Genomic DNA, 14,271 nt, shown 5'->3' with positions numbered 1-14,271 from the left:
TTAGGCGAGCCCTTTCAAGAGCCAAGCTGTAAGACAAAAGGGACCCGGATCGAACACTGGAATGGGACCATGAGTCAGAATATCAGGCAAGAGGGGCAGTAGGAGAGGATCTACCACTAATAGATGAACTAGATCCACATACCATGGGCACCTGGGTCAGTCCAGAGCCACAAGAATCATGTGGCCTGTGTGCTGGGCAATCCGAAGAACTCTGCTCATCAGAGGCCTTGGAGGAAAGACATACAGCAGGCCATCCATCAGCCAAGCCTGTACCATATCATCCAGGCCCTCGGCCTGGCAATCCCTGCATCAACTAAAGAACCTCAGCACTTTGGCGTTGACACTTGTGGCCATGAGCTCTATGATCAGCTGACCTCAGGACTGAACAATCAACTCGAAGGCTTCCAGCTAGAGACACCTCACGTCAGGATCCAGCACATGACGATTGAAAAAATCTACTTGGATATTGTCCACGCCGGCAATGTGGGAAGCCGAGATGTCCCGAAGATGAGCCTCCACCCATTCCATGAGCAGAGAGGTCTCCAACACCACCAGATGACTCTTGGTGTCCCCAAGATGACTGGCATAGGGCACCACTGTGGCATTGTCTGAGAGAACTTGAACTGGCTTGCCCTCCAGCAAGGATCAGAATTCCATCAATGCTAGCCAAATGGCTCTGATCTCCAGAACATTGATCGACTAGAACGCCCTGAGAGCTGAACGACCAAGACACAGAGCTCCCCAATCAAGGAGACTGGCGTCCATGATAAGCACTGTCCACTGGGGCTGATCAAGACTCACTCCCTGAACCAGATTGGAAGACTGGAGCCACCAGCATATGCTGTGACAAAACTAATACCTGAAGCGGGACTGGAGAGTCCAGATCATGAATCTGTGGCAACCACCACTGAAGAAGCACATACTCAAGAGAACACATGTGAGCCCGAGCCCACTGGACCACTTCCAAGGAGGCCTCCATGGACCCCAAGACCTACAGAAAGTCTTGCGCCAGCGGATATTGGCAATCCATCAGGGAGTGAATCTGCATCTGCAATTTTCACACTGTGGCCTGCGGAAAGAAAACTCTCTTCATGCTGGTGTTGAAAAAGAATGCTGAGACACTCCAAGCGCTGAGACAGAGTCAACCGGCTTTTGGGACAGGTTGACCACCCAGCCCAGGGACTGCAGAAATTCCACAAACCTGGGAACTCTCCTGCAATGACTTTGCTCGAATCAACCAATTATCCAGATAGGAGTGCACCAGAGTGCCCTCCTTGTGCAAGGCTGCTGCTAGCACTACCATAATCTTGGTGAAGATGCATGGCGCCTTAGCTACACCAAAGGGAAGCACACAAAACTGATAATGCTCTCCCACTGATGGGAGGCCCGAATGGAAACATGCAGATATGCCTCTGTCTCATCGAGAGAAGTCAGAAATTTCCCCCAGTTGTACAGCAAGAATTACAGGCTTCAGGGTTTCTATAAGAAAGGACAGAACCTGGAGCACTCTGTTGACACCTATGAGATCCAAAATGGGCCAAAAAGACCCCTCTTTCTTGGGAACCATGAAGTACATGGAGTACCTGCCACTTTGAGACCCAGCTACCTGAGCAGAGTCTTCCGAAAAGCCCTCTTCTTCCAAGTTGCCTGACAAGGAGAGGAGAGGAAACGATCTGGCAAAGGTCATGAAAACTCAAGAGCATAACTGAATCACCTCTAGGATCCACTGATCTGTTGTTATCCGCCTTGAACTGCAAGGTATAGGCGGAATAGAAGTCCCTAATGTAATGTAGAAACATAGAAACATAGAAAAAAGCAGCAGAAAAGGGCTATAGCCCACCAAGTCTGCCCATTTCAAGTATCCCCTCCCCTGAATTTACTCCCTTAAAGATCCCACGTGAGTATCCCATTTTCTCTTAAAATCCGTCACGCTGCTGGCCTTTATCACCTGGAGTGGGAGTCTGTTCCAATGATCCACTACTTTTTCGGTGAAGAAGTACTTCCTGGAGTCGCTATGAAACTTCCCTCCCTTGATTTTCAGCGGATGCCCTCTGATGGTCGAGGGTCCCATGAGCCAGAAGATATCATCTTCTGACTCGATGCGTCCCGTGATGTACTTATATGTTTCAATCATATCTCCCTGTTCTCTTCTTTCCTCAAGTGAGTACAGCCGCAATTTTTTAAATCTTCTTCATACGTGAGATCCTTGAGCCCCAAGACCATCCTGGTGGCCGTTCGCTGAACCGACTCGATCCTCAGCACGTCCTTTCGGTAGTGTGGTCTCCAAAACTGAACACAGTACTCCAAGTGAGGCCTCACCATGGCTCTGTACAACGGCATCATAACTTCAGGTCTTCTGCTGAAGAAACCTCTGTGGATACACCCCATCATTTGTCTTGCCCTAGAGGAAGCCTTCTCCACTTGATTGGCAACCTTCATGTCCTCACTAATGATCACCCCTAGGTCGCGTTCCGCCGTGGTCCTAAAACTCCCACAACTGAGCTCTGACTGGAACCAGGGGAAGGACCCTCAACGAGTCATTGGGCCGGACGGGTGGCAGAGGAGCCTCTGGAGGAATCGCGACCCTTCTGGCGGACCCCCTGAAAGGACTGCATACATTGGAAGAAACATCCTCTGGAAGGAAAAAAGAGGTCGCACCCCGGCCAGGACGGTACCTACATAAGTCACTCAAACATCACCAAGCAGAACCACCTCGCGAAGCCTGGCAAGGTCAGTCCTTCAGCAACAGAGGCACCTTAGAGTCACTCAAGGCCTGAATCAGCTTATCTAACTCCTCCCTGAAGAGAAAGGATCCCCAAAAGGGAAACTTACTGAGCTTAGCCTTGGATGCCACATCTGCCGACCAACCATGAAGCCAGAGAGTACAGCAGGTCGCTATACCGAGAGAAATGGACTTGGCTGAGGCACGTAACAGATCACACATGGCATCTGAGAGATAAGAAGCTCCCAACTCAATCTTAGCAACTTCCTGATCCACTAATGACCAGTCAGCTGTCTCGCAATCAAGAACTCTCTCAGACCAACAGAAACAAGCCTGGGCTACTAAATCACCACAAATCAAGGCCTGGACAGCCTGCACATCAAAACTTCATTTACATAGATCCTCCATTTTAAGGTCCTGAGGGTCTCTCAGGACCAAGCTGTCTGCCACATGTCTGTGTTCAATAGCCGAGACCATCGCATCAACCACAGGACGGACTGGGTTAGGAACTGGTTGAGTGGAAGACGACAGAGGGTAGCAATCAATGGAGATCGCTCTGAGAAAAGGGATGTTACCCTAAGGTTCTGTTCTTGGGCCTGTTCTTTTTAACATTTTTATAATGGCATTGCTGAAGGGTTGTTGGGAAAGATTGCCTCTTTGCAGATGAAACCAAAATCAGCAATAAAGTAGACACGCCGGATGGTGTGAATAACTTGAAGAAAGACCTAGCGAAGTTTGAAGAATGGTCTGAAATTTGGCAGCTAAAATTTAATGCTAAGAAATGCAAGGTTCATGCGTTTGGGCCTGCAAAAAACCAGAGGGAATGGTACAGATTAGGGGGGTGAGAAATTATGCGCACAACACAGAAGAGCGGGACTTGGGTGGGATTGTATGTGATGATCTTAAAGGTGGCCAAACAGGTTGAAAAGGTGACGGCGAAAGCTAGAAGGATCATAGGTTGCATAGGGAGAGGTATGGCCAGTAGGAAAAGGGAGGCATTGACGCCTCTGTATAAGACTCTGGTGAGACCTCATTTAGAATATTGTGTACAATTCTGGAGGCCGCACCTTCAAAAAGATATAAAAAGGATGGAGTCAGTCCAGAGGAAGGTTATTAAAATGGTACGTGGTCTTCGTTGATAAGGCATATGGGGACAGACTTAAAGATCTCAATCTGTAGACTTTGGAGGAAAGGCGGGAGAGGGGAGAATATGTTAGAGACGTTTTAAATACCTACATAATATAAATGTGAATGAGTCGAGCCTCTTTCATTTGAAAGGAAACTTTTGCAATAAGAGGGCATAGGAATAATCTAAGGAAATACGGAAAGGGTGGTAGATGCGTGGAACAGTCTCTCGGAAAAGGTAATGGAAACAGAGACTGTGTCTGAATTTAAAGAGGGCCTGGTATAGGCACGTGGGATCTCTCAGAGAGAGAATAGAGATAATAGTTACTGTGGATGGGCAGACTAGATGGGCCATTTGGCCTTTATCTGCCATCATGTTTCTATCCCCATCAGGAATGGGGTAGAGTCAGGTCATGGACTGCGCCAAGCGAAAAGGTGCATTCAGAACTTTCCACTAAGAGTGCACTACATCCTGAATATCTTGATGCATAGGGCAAGAGTGGGATACTGACCGGATCATTCTAAGAAGAAGGTCTACCACACGATGGGGGTCATTAGCTTCCTCTTTGAAGTAATAAAATTGAAGACACTTGAAGAATGAGATCCTGCAACTCTTCCCGATGAAAATATGCGCACAACCGATGCATCCTCACCAACCGGCGCCTCTGAAAAGTCTCCATCCAAAACATCCAAACCCCCTAATTGATCTGAAAGGTCCCTCCGCAAGTTTCAAGTCCTCATCCGGAGAAAACGGATCAGCCAAAAAGAATCCTCGTCCAAGAACACCCGCGCTGCTTGGACGATTAGCTGAGGGGGCTGGATAAAGGCAGCCATAGCAGGAGACTGAACAGTGGCGGTCGTGGAAGGGAGAAAAATCCCAGACGACCCAGAAACTCCCAGTAACTGAAGCAGGACCCCAGCCGCCTATAAATAAGCCTTGCACAATGGCTAACATAAAATCAGGACTAAACAACCCAGGTGGCAAGCTAGAAACCAAAGCAGGAGCAGAAGACACATTTAAGACCTGTTCCTGTCATGCTAAGACAGGAGGAGGGTCATCTGAGGCCGTGAGCAAAATGGACGCAGTTGACTGCCAAAACTGAGGAAGGGTCATCGTTAAACTCCTGAAATAATATGCTGCACCGAAGCCAAACATGACCCCGCCACTACAGAAACACTGCTAGCAGCTGCAGTGACAAGAGAATACCCAGCCTCCCCACCGGTTCGCAACACCGAAACTGCCAGACCGCCAGCAGATGAGGAAACCCCGGCATGGGCGATAGGTGAGGCCTGGACATTACCAGCGCCTCCCACCGACAATCGTTGCATGTGCAAAGGGGAGCCTGACATGCCGACATCCAAAGCTGGCAACCAGAACATTTCATGCACCCACCAGCTGCATCCACCGCTTGGCACCCACAAAGAACGCACTTGTGCTGCTTTTTTGAAGCGCTCATACTGAATGCGCCAAAAACCCATGCTCAACACCATATAAAAACGGCGGCCTCAGGCCACTGTAAGTTCCTTTTATTTCTTGTGTCTTTTTTTTTTTTAACTTCTCACAGCTCACCAGTTGTCTCAAGAGAGCAATCCCCAAAGGCCCTCTAAATGTAGTCTGTGCCGGACAGGTGGCCGGGCATACAGTTGGGGAATATTGGGGGAGAGATTAGATCTTACTGAGTGTGGCACCCCCGAGGTCGGTAGGACCTCCCAATAGGGTCCCCCAAGCTCTGTCTGGACAGCAAAAGGGACAAGAAAAAATTCCCTCTCCAGATCCAACAGGCCCAAACAAACCTCAGCACAGACTGCACATGCTTTCCACTCCAACTGCTGGAGACTGAGAAAAAAATAATTGTAATATGTTACAGCAGTGTATCGCAAAGTGTGTGCTGCGGCTCCGGTGCTTGTGTCAGCTGACTTGTACTACGACTGACTTTTGGACGTGTGTCTATGTATGAGATGCACTAGCTCAGGCATATTTATTGTGGATATCCTGAAAACCTGACCTGGCTCTGGCTCTCGAGGACCGGAATTGCCTACCCCTGCTCTAAGAGAGCCCATGTGCCTATCCCAGGCTTTCTTGAATTCAGACACAGCCTCTTCTGGGAGACTATTCCATGCATCTACCACCCTTTCCGTAAAAAAGTATTTCCTCAGATTACTCCGGAGCCTATCGCCTCTTAACTTCATAGAAACATAGAAACATAGAAATTGACGGCAGAAAAGGGCTATAGCCCATCGAGTCTGCCCATGCCAATGACCCTGACTTTTACTCCCCTATTGATCCCACGTGAATATCCCATTTTCTCTTAAAATCTGACACGCTGTTGGCCTCAATCACCTGCTGAGGCAGCTCGTTCCAATGATCGACCACCCTTTCGGTGAAGAAGTACTTTCTAGCATCACCTTGAAATTTCCCTCCCCTGATTTTCAGCGAGTGTCCTCTGGTAATCGAGGGCCCTGTAAGACTAAAGATATCATCTTTCATCTCTATACGCCCCGTGATATACTTAAAGGTCTCAATCATGTCCCCCCTCTCTCTTCGCTCCTCTAGTGAGTACATCCGCAGTTTTTTTAACCTTTCTTCATACGTGAGATCCCTGAGCCCCAAGACCATCCTGGTAGCCATTCGCTGAACCGATTCAATTCTCAACACATCCTATGCCCTCTCATTCCAGAGCTTCCTTTCAAAAGAAAGAGGCTCGACTCATTCACATTTATATTTTGTAGGTATTTAAATGTCTCATCCTATCTCCCCTCTCCCGCCTTTCCTCCAAAGTCTACAGATTGAGATCTTGAAGTCTGTCCCCATGACGAAGACCACACACCATTTTAGTAGCCTTCCTTTGGACCGACTCCATCCTTTTTATATCTTTTTCAAGGTTGTGGTCTCTAGAATTGTCCTCAATATTCTAAATGAGGTCTCACCAGAGTCTTATACAGGGGCATCAACACCTCCTTTTTCCTACAAGCCATACCTCTCCCTAATCAGAAAAACTGTCTCCATAAGTTTGCTTCAATCACTTAATTTAAATAAATAAGGCTACAAAAATACTAAATAAAGTCCCTATACACTGCACACTTTAGGTATGTAGTACATTTTTACTTTTCACCTCTCACAGGGGTCCTTTTACTAAGTCACGCTAGTGCGTTTAAGCGCAAGCAAAGACACACTAACGCACATTAGTAAAAGGACCCCATAGTTAAAAACAAAACAAAACATTTTCCCCACCGTACGGGTTTCAGCAATTTGCACCATACGATCCGATTTCCTGTCTGAATGTCATATTTCACTACTTTCTTTCATATTTCACATTTAAACTCTCTAGAGCAGGGATGTCAAAGTCCCTCCTGGAGGGTCGCAATCCAGTCGGGTTTTCAGGATTTCCCCAATGAATCTGCATTAGATCTATTTGCATGCACTGCTTTCAATGCATATTCATTGGGGAAATCCTGAAAACCCGACTGGATTCCGGCCCTCACGGACCGGAGTTTCCCATCCCTGGGTTAGATACACATTAGATCAGGGGTCCCCAAAGTCCCTCCTCGAGGGCCGCAATCCAGTCGGGTTTTCAGGATTTCCCCAATGAATCTGCATGAGATCTATGTGCATGCACTGCTTTCAATGCATATTCATTGGGGAAATCCTGAAAACCTGACTGGATTGCGGCCCTCCAGGAGGGACTTTGACACCCCTGCTCTAGAGCAGTGGTTCCCAACCCTGTCCTTGAGGACCACCAGGCCAGTCGGGTTTTCAGGATAGCCCTAACGAATATGCATGGAGCAGATTTGCATGCCTGGCACCTCCATTATATGCAGATCTCTCTCCTGCATATTCATTAGGGTTATCCCAAAAACCCGGCTGGCTGGTGGTCCTCCAGGACAGGGTTGGGAACCACTGCTCTAGACCATTTTGAACCATGCATGGCACACTTTGTCATACAAACACATTTTCCAGTTTTTCAGATTTGTTCACCAAAGTTTGATCCTCTTTCACCTACGCACCCATTTCATTGATATAATTTTAAAATGACATAGTTTCTTACGCACTCATTTACGTATCAGAGGAAAACACAGCCCGTGTCGAGTTGTTTGGATGAGAGAGTGCATCGTTTTGTTGACTGAATGACAAACCTCCACTTTGCTTGGAACCGTTGGCTTTCTCTTTGATTGTTACAACATTCACTTTCTTTGTCAGTTATAACTTCTCAGTTTACTGTCCAGTAAGTACCTGTGTATTTATAAACCGCTTTGAATGTGTAAGCACAAAAAGGCGGTATCCAAGTTCCATTCTCCCCCTTTTTCCTGATAAACTCTTCATCTTCATTAGCCCTGTATATGTGATTGGTAAGTGATCCAGCATTTTTCTGTGCCTTAGTGAGGAAGGTTGGCACTCGGGACAGTGGCGTCCAGCATAAGTGTGCCGTGTGTCCCCTTCTCTTCCTTCCCCTCACCCCCCCATGTACCTCCTGTGATGTTCGCCAGTGCCAGCAGGAAATGATATCAGAAGAGAGCCGAGGCCGGCACGAGCAGCAGGTGGAAGACGATGCTCGCACCCGCAAACATTTCAAGAGGTGCAGAGGAGAGGCGCCCTTTGAAGATGGCGGTCTGAGCCCACCCCCTTCCTATGCCACTGGGAGATGAGGAAGAAAGGCATCTGTAGAGAGCATGTGTGTTCTGCTTTCCCTCAACTCATGTCACACTGCCAGTGCACTCCCATTCTGGCCTCACTGTATGGTGGCAGTTCTACCAGAGGAACAGACTATTCTGTTTGGATCCCTGGGCACCCAGTGTCCATGTAGAATACTAGTATAGATTTACAGGAAAGCTAGGGACCTCCTTCCACTTCAAAATCACTGAGCTCTGGAACAACCTTACCTCCCCTCTTCGGAACTTGAGCTCTCTCCAAGTTTTCCGCAAAAAACTTTTCTCAAAAAATGTAAGTCTCCCTCCAACTTAGGAACCAAGGAAACTCTTATATCTTGGCATCCCAAGTCCTCTAAATTTTCTTCACATTTCTACCTCTAACCCTCTGTTGTAGTTCCTTCCTATTTCTCCTACTGTAAACCGCGTCGAGCTCTACGAACGTGGAGATGATGTGGTATACAAACCTAAGGATTAGATTAGATTAGATTTATGCACAACCATTAACATTGGCCAATGTATCTAAACCCACCCAGAATAGAAGAAAGCAATTTCTTCTTTTGAGACCCCAGGTATTACGGTTAGGAGGAATGTGTAATGGAAATAGATATGTATTTTATGAGCCGCAGCAATTATCTAAATTTATTTCCACACAGTCTATACCTGCTTCATGAAAGTTGTACTCCAGTTAATTGGAATTGCTCGGGGACTATCAAGTGCCATCTTTATTTTCCTAATGTTGTTTTTGATGGTAAAAGTTTATTCAGTCATGTTATAGGTCTGTCCCTCTCATTGTGGACTAATTAACTTTGGAATGTATCATTTTACTTGTAATTATTATGCAGGAATGTTTTGATTTTTGCTATTTAGCTATATTTCTGTTTCCATGGTATTTTTCCTTTTGACATGTTTTATTGTTAAATAATGAAAATACAATAAAGGATTAAAGTACAAAAATAAACCATCGGCCAAAAGCTCGGTGGAAATGGGGGCACCTAAATGCAGCAGGCAATTCACGCTATTATTTTATTTGCTAGAACTAATGCCAGCTCAATGCGTGGCAATGCGCATTAATGCTTTGTAAAAGGAGCCCTAAATGTCTGCTCATGCTTCACCCCTTGACGCCATTTGGGCAATTGGGTTTAGGACGGGTCAGGGGGGCTTCCATGCTGGGTTTGTATCCTGCAAATGACGAGATGGTTTGGATAGTCTGGAGTGAGTAGTACCAGGCAGACTTCCAGAAACATCAAAGAAAAAAGAGAAATGAATTTATTCACGACTGGATGGACCATTCGGGTCTTTAGCTGCTTCGATAGGACTTATAATCTGACAGGTTGTATTTGGAGAATCCTACTTAGACGGCCAAATGACACTTGTGCACAGAAACATAAAGGACTTGTTATAAAATTGCCTAGAAGAACAGGAAAGTGGACTGAGCAAGCAGCAATATGGGAATCTCCCAGCTTCCTTGGCAAGTTTGTTGGCTATGTGGCCAATGGTTTTCCTACTACTCTTGAAGTTGAAAGGCAATGAGAATCTGTTTGAACCCATGGCTGGAGGTGAAGTCAACATTAATGCCCAAGTTCCACCTACCAAAAGGAAAACTTTGCTGTCTGGTTTTACTTTGTGTTTCTCCATATATTTTATGAGGCTACTGTTTGCGTACCTAGAAAACACAAAAAAACAGAGAAGCATTCAGCGGCTAGCGAAAGAAATAGTAGCTGATATTATTCTGTCAACCACAGAGCATTGCTGCATGTACAAGACGACAAGAAAAGTCCCTGGATGTAACGGGAGCTGGCAAATGCAAAAAGTCCCGTAAGAACATCAAAATTCAAAGCAATCTCACAGTACACAGGAATTATCATTACAGTTGAAAGCAGACCCTACATGGTATGTGTTTTGGCAGAACTTTGCCTTCCTCAGGGGTCTTGACGGATGATGGAAATATCAAAATGAACAATTCGGTTTGAGTGTGACAGAAATTGCATTGAAATGAAAATGAACAGAAAGTGAGACCAGCCTTCTTCTGATTGATGGACTGCACTGTCTATCTGGAAAGGCAAACCAAAGTTAAAGCAAACAAACAAGAGAGAGGATGAACATAAGCAATGCCTCTGCTGGGACAGACCTGAGGTCCGTCGTGCCCAGCAGTCCACTCATGCGGCGGCCCAACTGGTCCAGGACCTGTGCAGTAATCCTCTATCTATACCCCTCAATCCCCTTTTCCAGCAAATGGTCAACATCAATATTTGTTATATATAAGTGCTTCTATGAGAGTAGCTTATTGTATTTGATTGCATTTTCGGTATGTTTTTCAAAATCAATAAAAAAGAAGATAAATCATGCATGGGAATCAAAGACCAGCATTGCATATGTCTAGTACCAGATGCTCTCTGGAAAGCGAAGGGTCATTGTGTTATGCCAGGTTTAGGTCATTCATGCTTTCGGTCTGAGGCACAGTACAACCAGCACCATCTCTGACAGTGGGACAAAGACATTAAGAAAAAGAGGACTCTGTAGGAGACAGGGAAGTTCACTCTGAGTGCCGTGTACATTTCTGTTGACCACTTCTAAAAAAGGACATTGACATGGTGGAGCAATTCAAAAGAGGGCCACTAAAATGATGCATGGGTTAGGATGAAGGGCCGTATCCTGGGTGGTACTGATGAAAGCAATCAGGCAGACCTGAAGCCAAGCGTTCAGCTAAGAACATGGGGGATACGGAAGAGGGGTTAGATTGAAGATGACAATGGATATGTTCACCTCTCCAAAGTTGCAACTGGACAGACTGGAGAGGCCAATCCCAGTGGGCTTATCTAATGTAGCTGGGTCACAGGGAGCAGTGTGGGTTGGAAGTTACAACACCACATTTTCAGACATGCTACGGTAAAAGATAGTATGCTATTCTCTCTGTAACTGGCTAATCTTTTGCTGCTGCTTTTGAGTTTTTTTACCATTCTCTTGCTGTGAATTTCTGTGCTTTCCCAAAAAATTCCAACCTTTTTCTTAATCTGAACCTAACTTTTCAAAACTCTTAAATCTCTGATTACTTGGTGGAAACGAGATATTTGTCAGTGGCTCTTCTAATAACTTTAAACTTTTGTCTGGAGGCAAGCTCTATTGCAGGGTTTTTGGTTATCTGGTGGGATTCTCGGCTCCCTCCTTCCCCTAGTGGCAATTGTCTCTTATAATTTGGCGCTTTTAGAGCGTAGGGCGGTGGGGTCCCATGATGAGGAAGTGTGGGAGGGGTACTGGTTGTCCCTTCCGCATCGGGAGCGGAATATGCTACTAAATTGTTGATCTCTTGGGGTGTGGTGTGAACCAAACTACAGCTAAAAGTGGCTCTGGGGGCCAAATTGTTTGTCTGTTAGATGCGAGTCCGCTATATGCAGTGCTTTTCTGCATGTTCATAAAGGCACATGTCCGCTAAAGGCGATATTCCGTTATAACAAGATTATACTGTATTTCAATCTGTTTGTGACCTTTTGCCAAAAGCGATTTCTCTGCCCTCCCATTCTCTGAGTCTTATTGGCTGTTCCAACAATTCGTTCATGTATGTTCCTCTACCTTGGACTCTATTTGTCTGATCAGGGATTTCTTGGCATTTCAAAAGAGTTTGAAAGCCTATTTGTTTGGAATTGCCCTTTCAGATCTGCCCACTTTATCATTTTGTACTTGTCTGGTTTTAAAGATATGGGAATAAGTTCATGTATGTTGTTTGTTTACAATACTTTGTTATGTGTTGTTTCATTAGTTATGTAATATTTTGTTTTAATTATGGATGTATTTTTTGTTATCCGCATAGATGCAGGCTATAAGTGTTTTAAATAAATAAAGAAAACTTTACTCCTTCAAAAAAACTCTAACTAATTGATAAGCATTAATCATATGGTCAGTCATTTTGCTTTTCAGAATAGCTTCCACTATTTTGCTTGGCCTCAACATTGGGCTCTAATTTCCTGGATCATCCTTGGAGCCATTTTCAAAACATGTCTTTGGGTACCGCAGCCAATTTAAATGGCAAGTATTATTAGTAATAAGCCCCTACAGTAGATGCTTTTATATAAAGGGACAAAACCCAACTGAAGTATTTCAAACAAAATGCCTTTTGCCGTCTTTAAAGATGGAGTGCACAGCATAGAGACTGTGAACTTCTTTCCAGAGAGACACTTACGTTGTTCTCCTGAAATCTTTCTGAAGTGTAGGATACTCTGGCATCTTTCTGATATCTTCCCAGTCTTTATCTTAGAAAAGGCATAAAGCAGAGAACAGGTTTTAAAAAGACACAAATGCTGGTGTTGTCCTAGATTCCCAGATTTCTCAAACAAATTGTCAACTCCAGACTCCGTTCCTTCTATCTTGCTACACTGGATACCTGGAATAGGCTGCCTGAGTCATTAGGTCAGGCTCTGTCTCCTGCATTATTCCAATTCAAGCACAAAGCAGTAGCAAAGGGAAAGCTTCCAGACTGCCAAAGGCAGCGTGTTTACTTCACTCACACTGCTGGTGGACCAAAGAGTGCAAGAGTAGCTGCCTTACCGGATCCCATAGAGGGGAGGAATGCAGGGGGGTTACTGGGGGATGGTCATTGGAGAAATTCTGGACCGTGGGGATGGAGAAGAAAAAAAGAAAGAGATGCCAGACCTCCGGGGGAGAGAAGGGGAGGTCTGAGATGTCAAACCATGGTAGGGAAGAGGAGGAGGGAAGAGGAGATAACAGACCACAAGAAGGGAGAAAGGGAAGGATGGAAATGTCAGACTACTGGAAGGAGAAAGAGATGCCAGATCAGGAAAGAGAAGGAGGAGACAAAGGTAGGTGAGAGGGAGAAGAGAAGGATAGGGAGATGCGAGACCATAAAGAGGGGAGAGAAATGCCAGACTCTGAGAAGTAAAGTAGAAAGATGTCAGACCATTAGAGGGGGTGAGAGAGAGGGAGGAGATGCACAGGGATGGAGAGGAAGGGGAGAGAGATGGAGGAAATTCAGCACAGGGATGGGAGGGGTAGAGAAGGGAAGGGAAGAACGATGCAAGAAATGCTGTTTAAGAAAAGATGGGAATAGGGGAGAAGAAGGAGGATACATGTGGATGGAAGGGAGGAGAGGGGAAGGGCATGTGGATAGATGGGAAGGGAAGTCATGGAACAGTGGGGGATTAAGTGACTTGCCCAGGGTTACAAGGAGCAGTGTTGGATTTGAACCCACAACCTCAAGGTACTAATGCTGTAGCTCTAACCACTGCATCACACTTTTACGTCCAGAAACTGATTAAGGCAATGACATTTAAGCTATAATACCAGCTTCCTTCTGAGCTTCAACATCTGTATGAGATGTCAAAGACTGGCCCTAAAATAGGGGAACAAAAGCAAAAGTTGTTTCAAGGTACTCTAACCCCTTGAACTTTTCTTACTACTACAATTATTTATAATTTCTTTAGCAATGAAAGGCGCACACATGTAATAGTCCAGTGTCTCTCAACTTCTTCAAGCCAAGTATTTTTCATAGTTTATTTGAATTTTTGATTAAATGCTTATCCAAAAGGTACAAAGCGTTATACATAACAATTGAAAATAGCTGGGAAACAAACAATTTAAATTATTAGACATACACCGACTAATCATACATCTTATGACCAGGGAAGAACTACAATTTCTTATAAAGAATATAGAAAAGGAGAATACAATAGAAAAGGGGGAAAAGTTAAATGAAGTGGAAGGACCTACTTTTGTGAAAGATTTTTTCAGTTCTAGGCGTCTTTAAAGAGAAAGCATTTAAGGCTGCT

General features: G+C 45.3%; 1 protein-coding gene across 5 annotated transcripts in view; it reads right to left on the bottom strand.

The window, feature by feature from the left end:
* Positions 1-14,271, bottom strand: part of CDK19 (cyclin dependent kinase 19) — a 276,135-nt gene that overhangs the window by 23,713 nt on the left and 238,151 nt on the right. For all 5 annotated transcript variants that reach the window (XM_033936298.1, XM_033936299.1, XM_033936294.1 and 2 more), the window contains exons 8-9: positions 12,669-12,738; positions 10,085-10,157 (exon numbers count right to left, since the gene is read on the bottom strand). In XM_033936298.1, coding sequence (XP_033792189.1) covers positions 10,085-10,157; positions 12,669-12,738 — 143 coding nt within the window. The remainder of the gene's footprint in view (positions 1-10,084; positions 10,158-12,668; positions 12,739-14,271) is intronic.

This window comes from Geotrypetes seraphini, chromosome 3 (genome assembly GCF_902459505.1).
Source record: "Geotrypetes seraphini chromosome 3, aGeoSer1.1, whole genome shotgun sequence".
Classification (NCBI taxonomy): Eukaryota; Metazoa; Chordata; class Amphibia; order Gymnophiona; family Dermophiidae; genus Geotrypetes; species Geotrypetes seraphini.
Note: the sequence above shows the minus strand (reverse complement) of the source record. Positions and strands in the feature narration are given on the sequence as shown.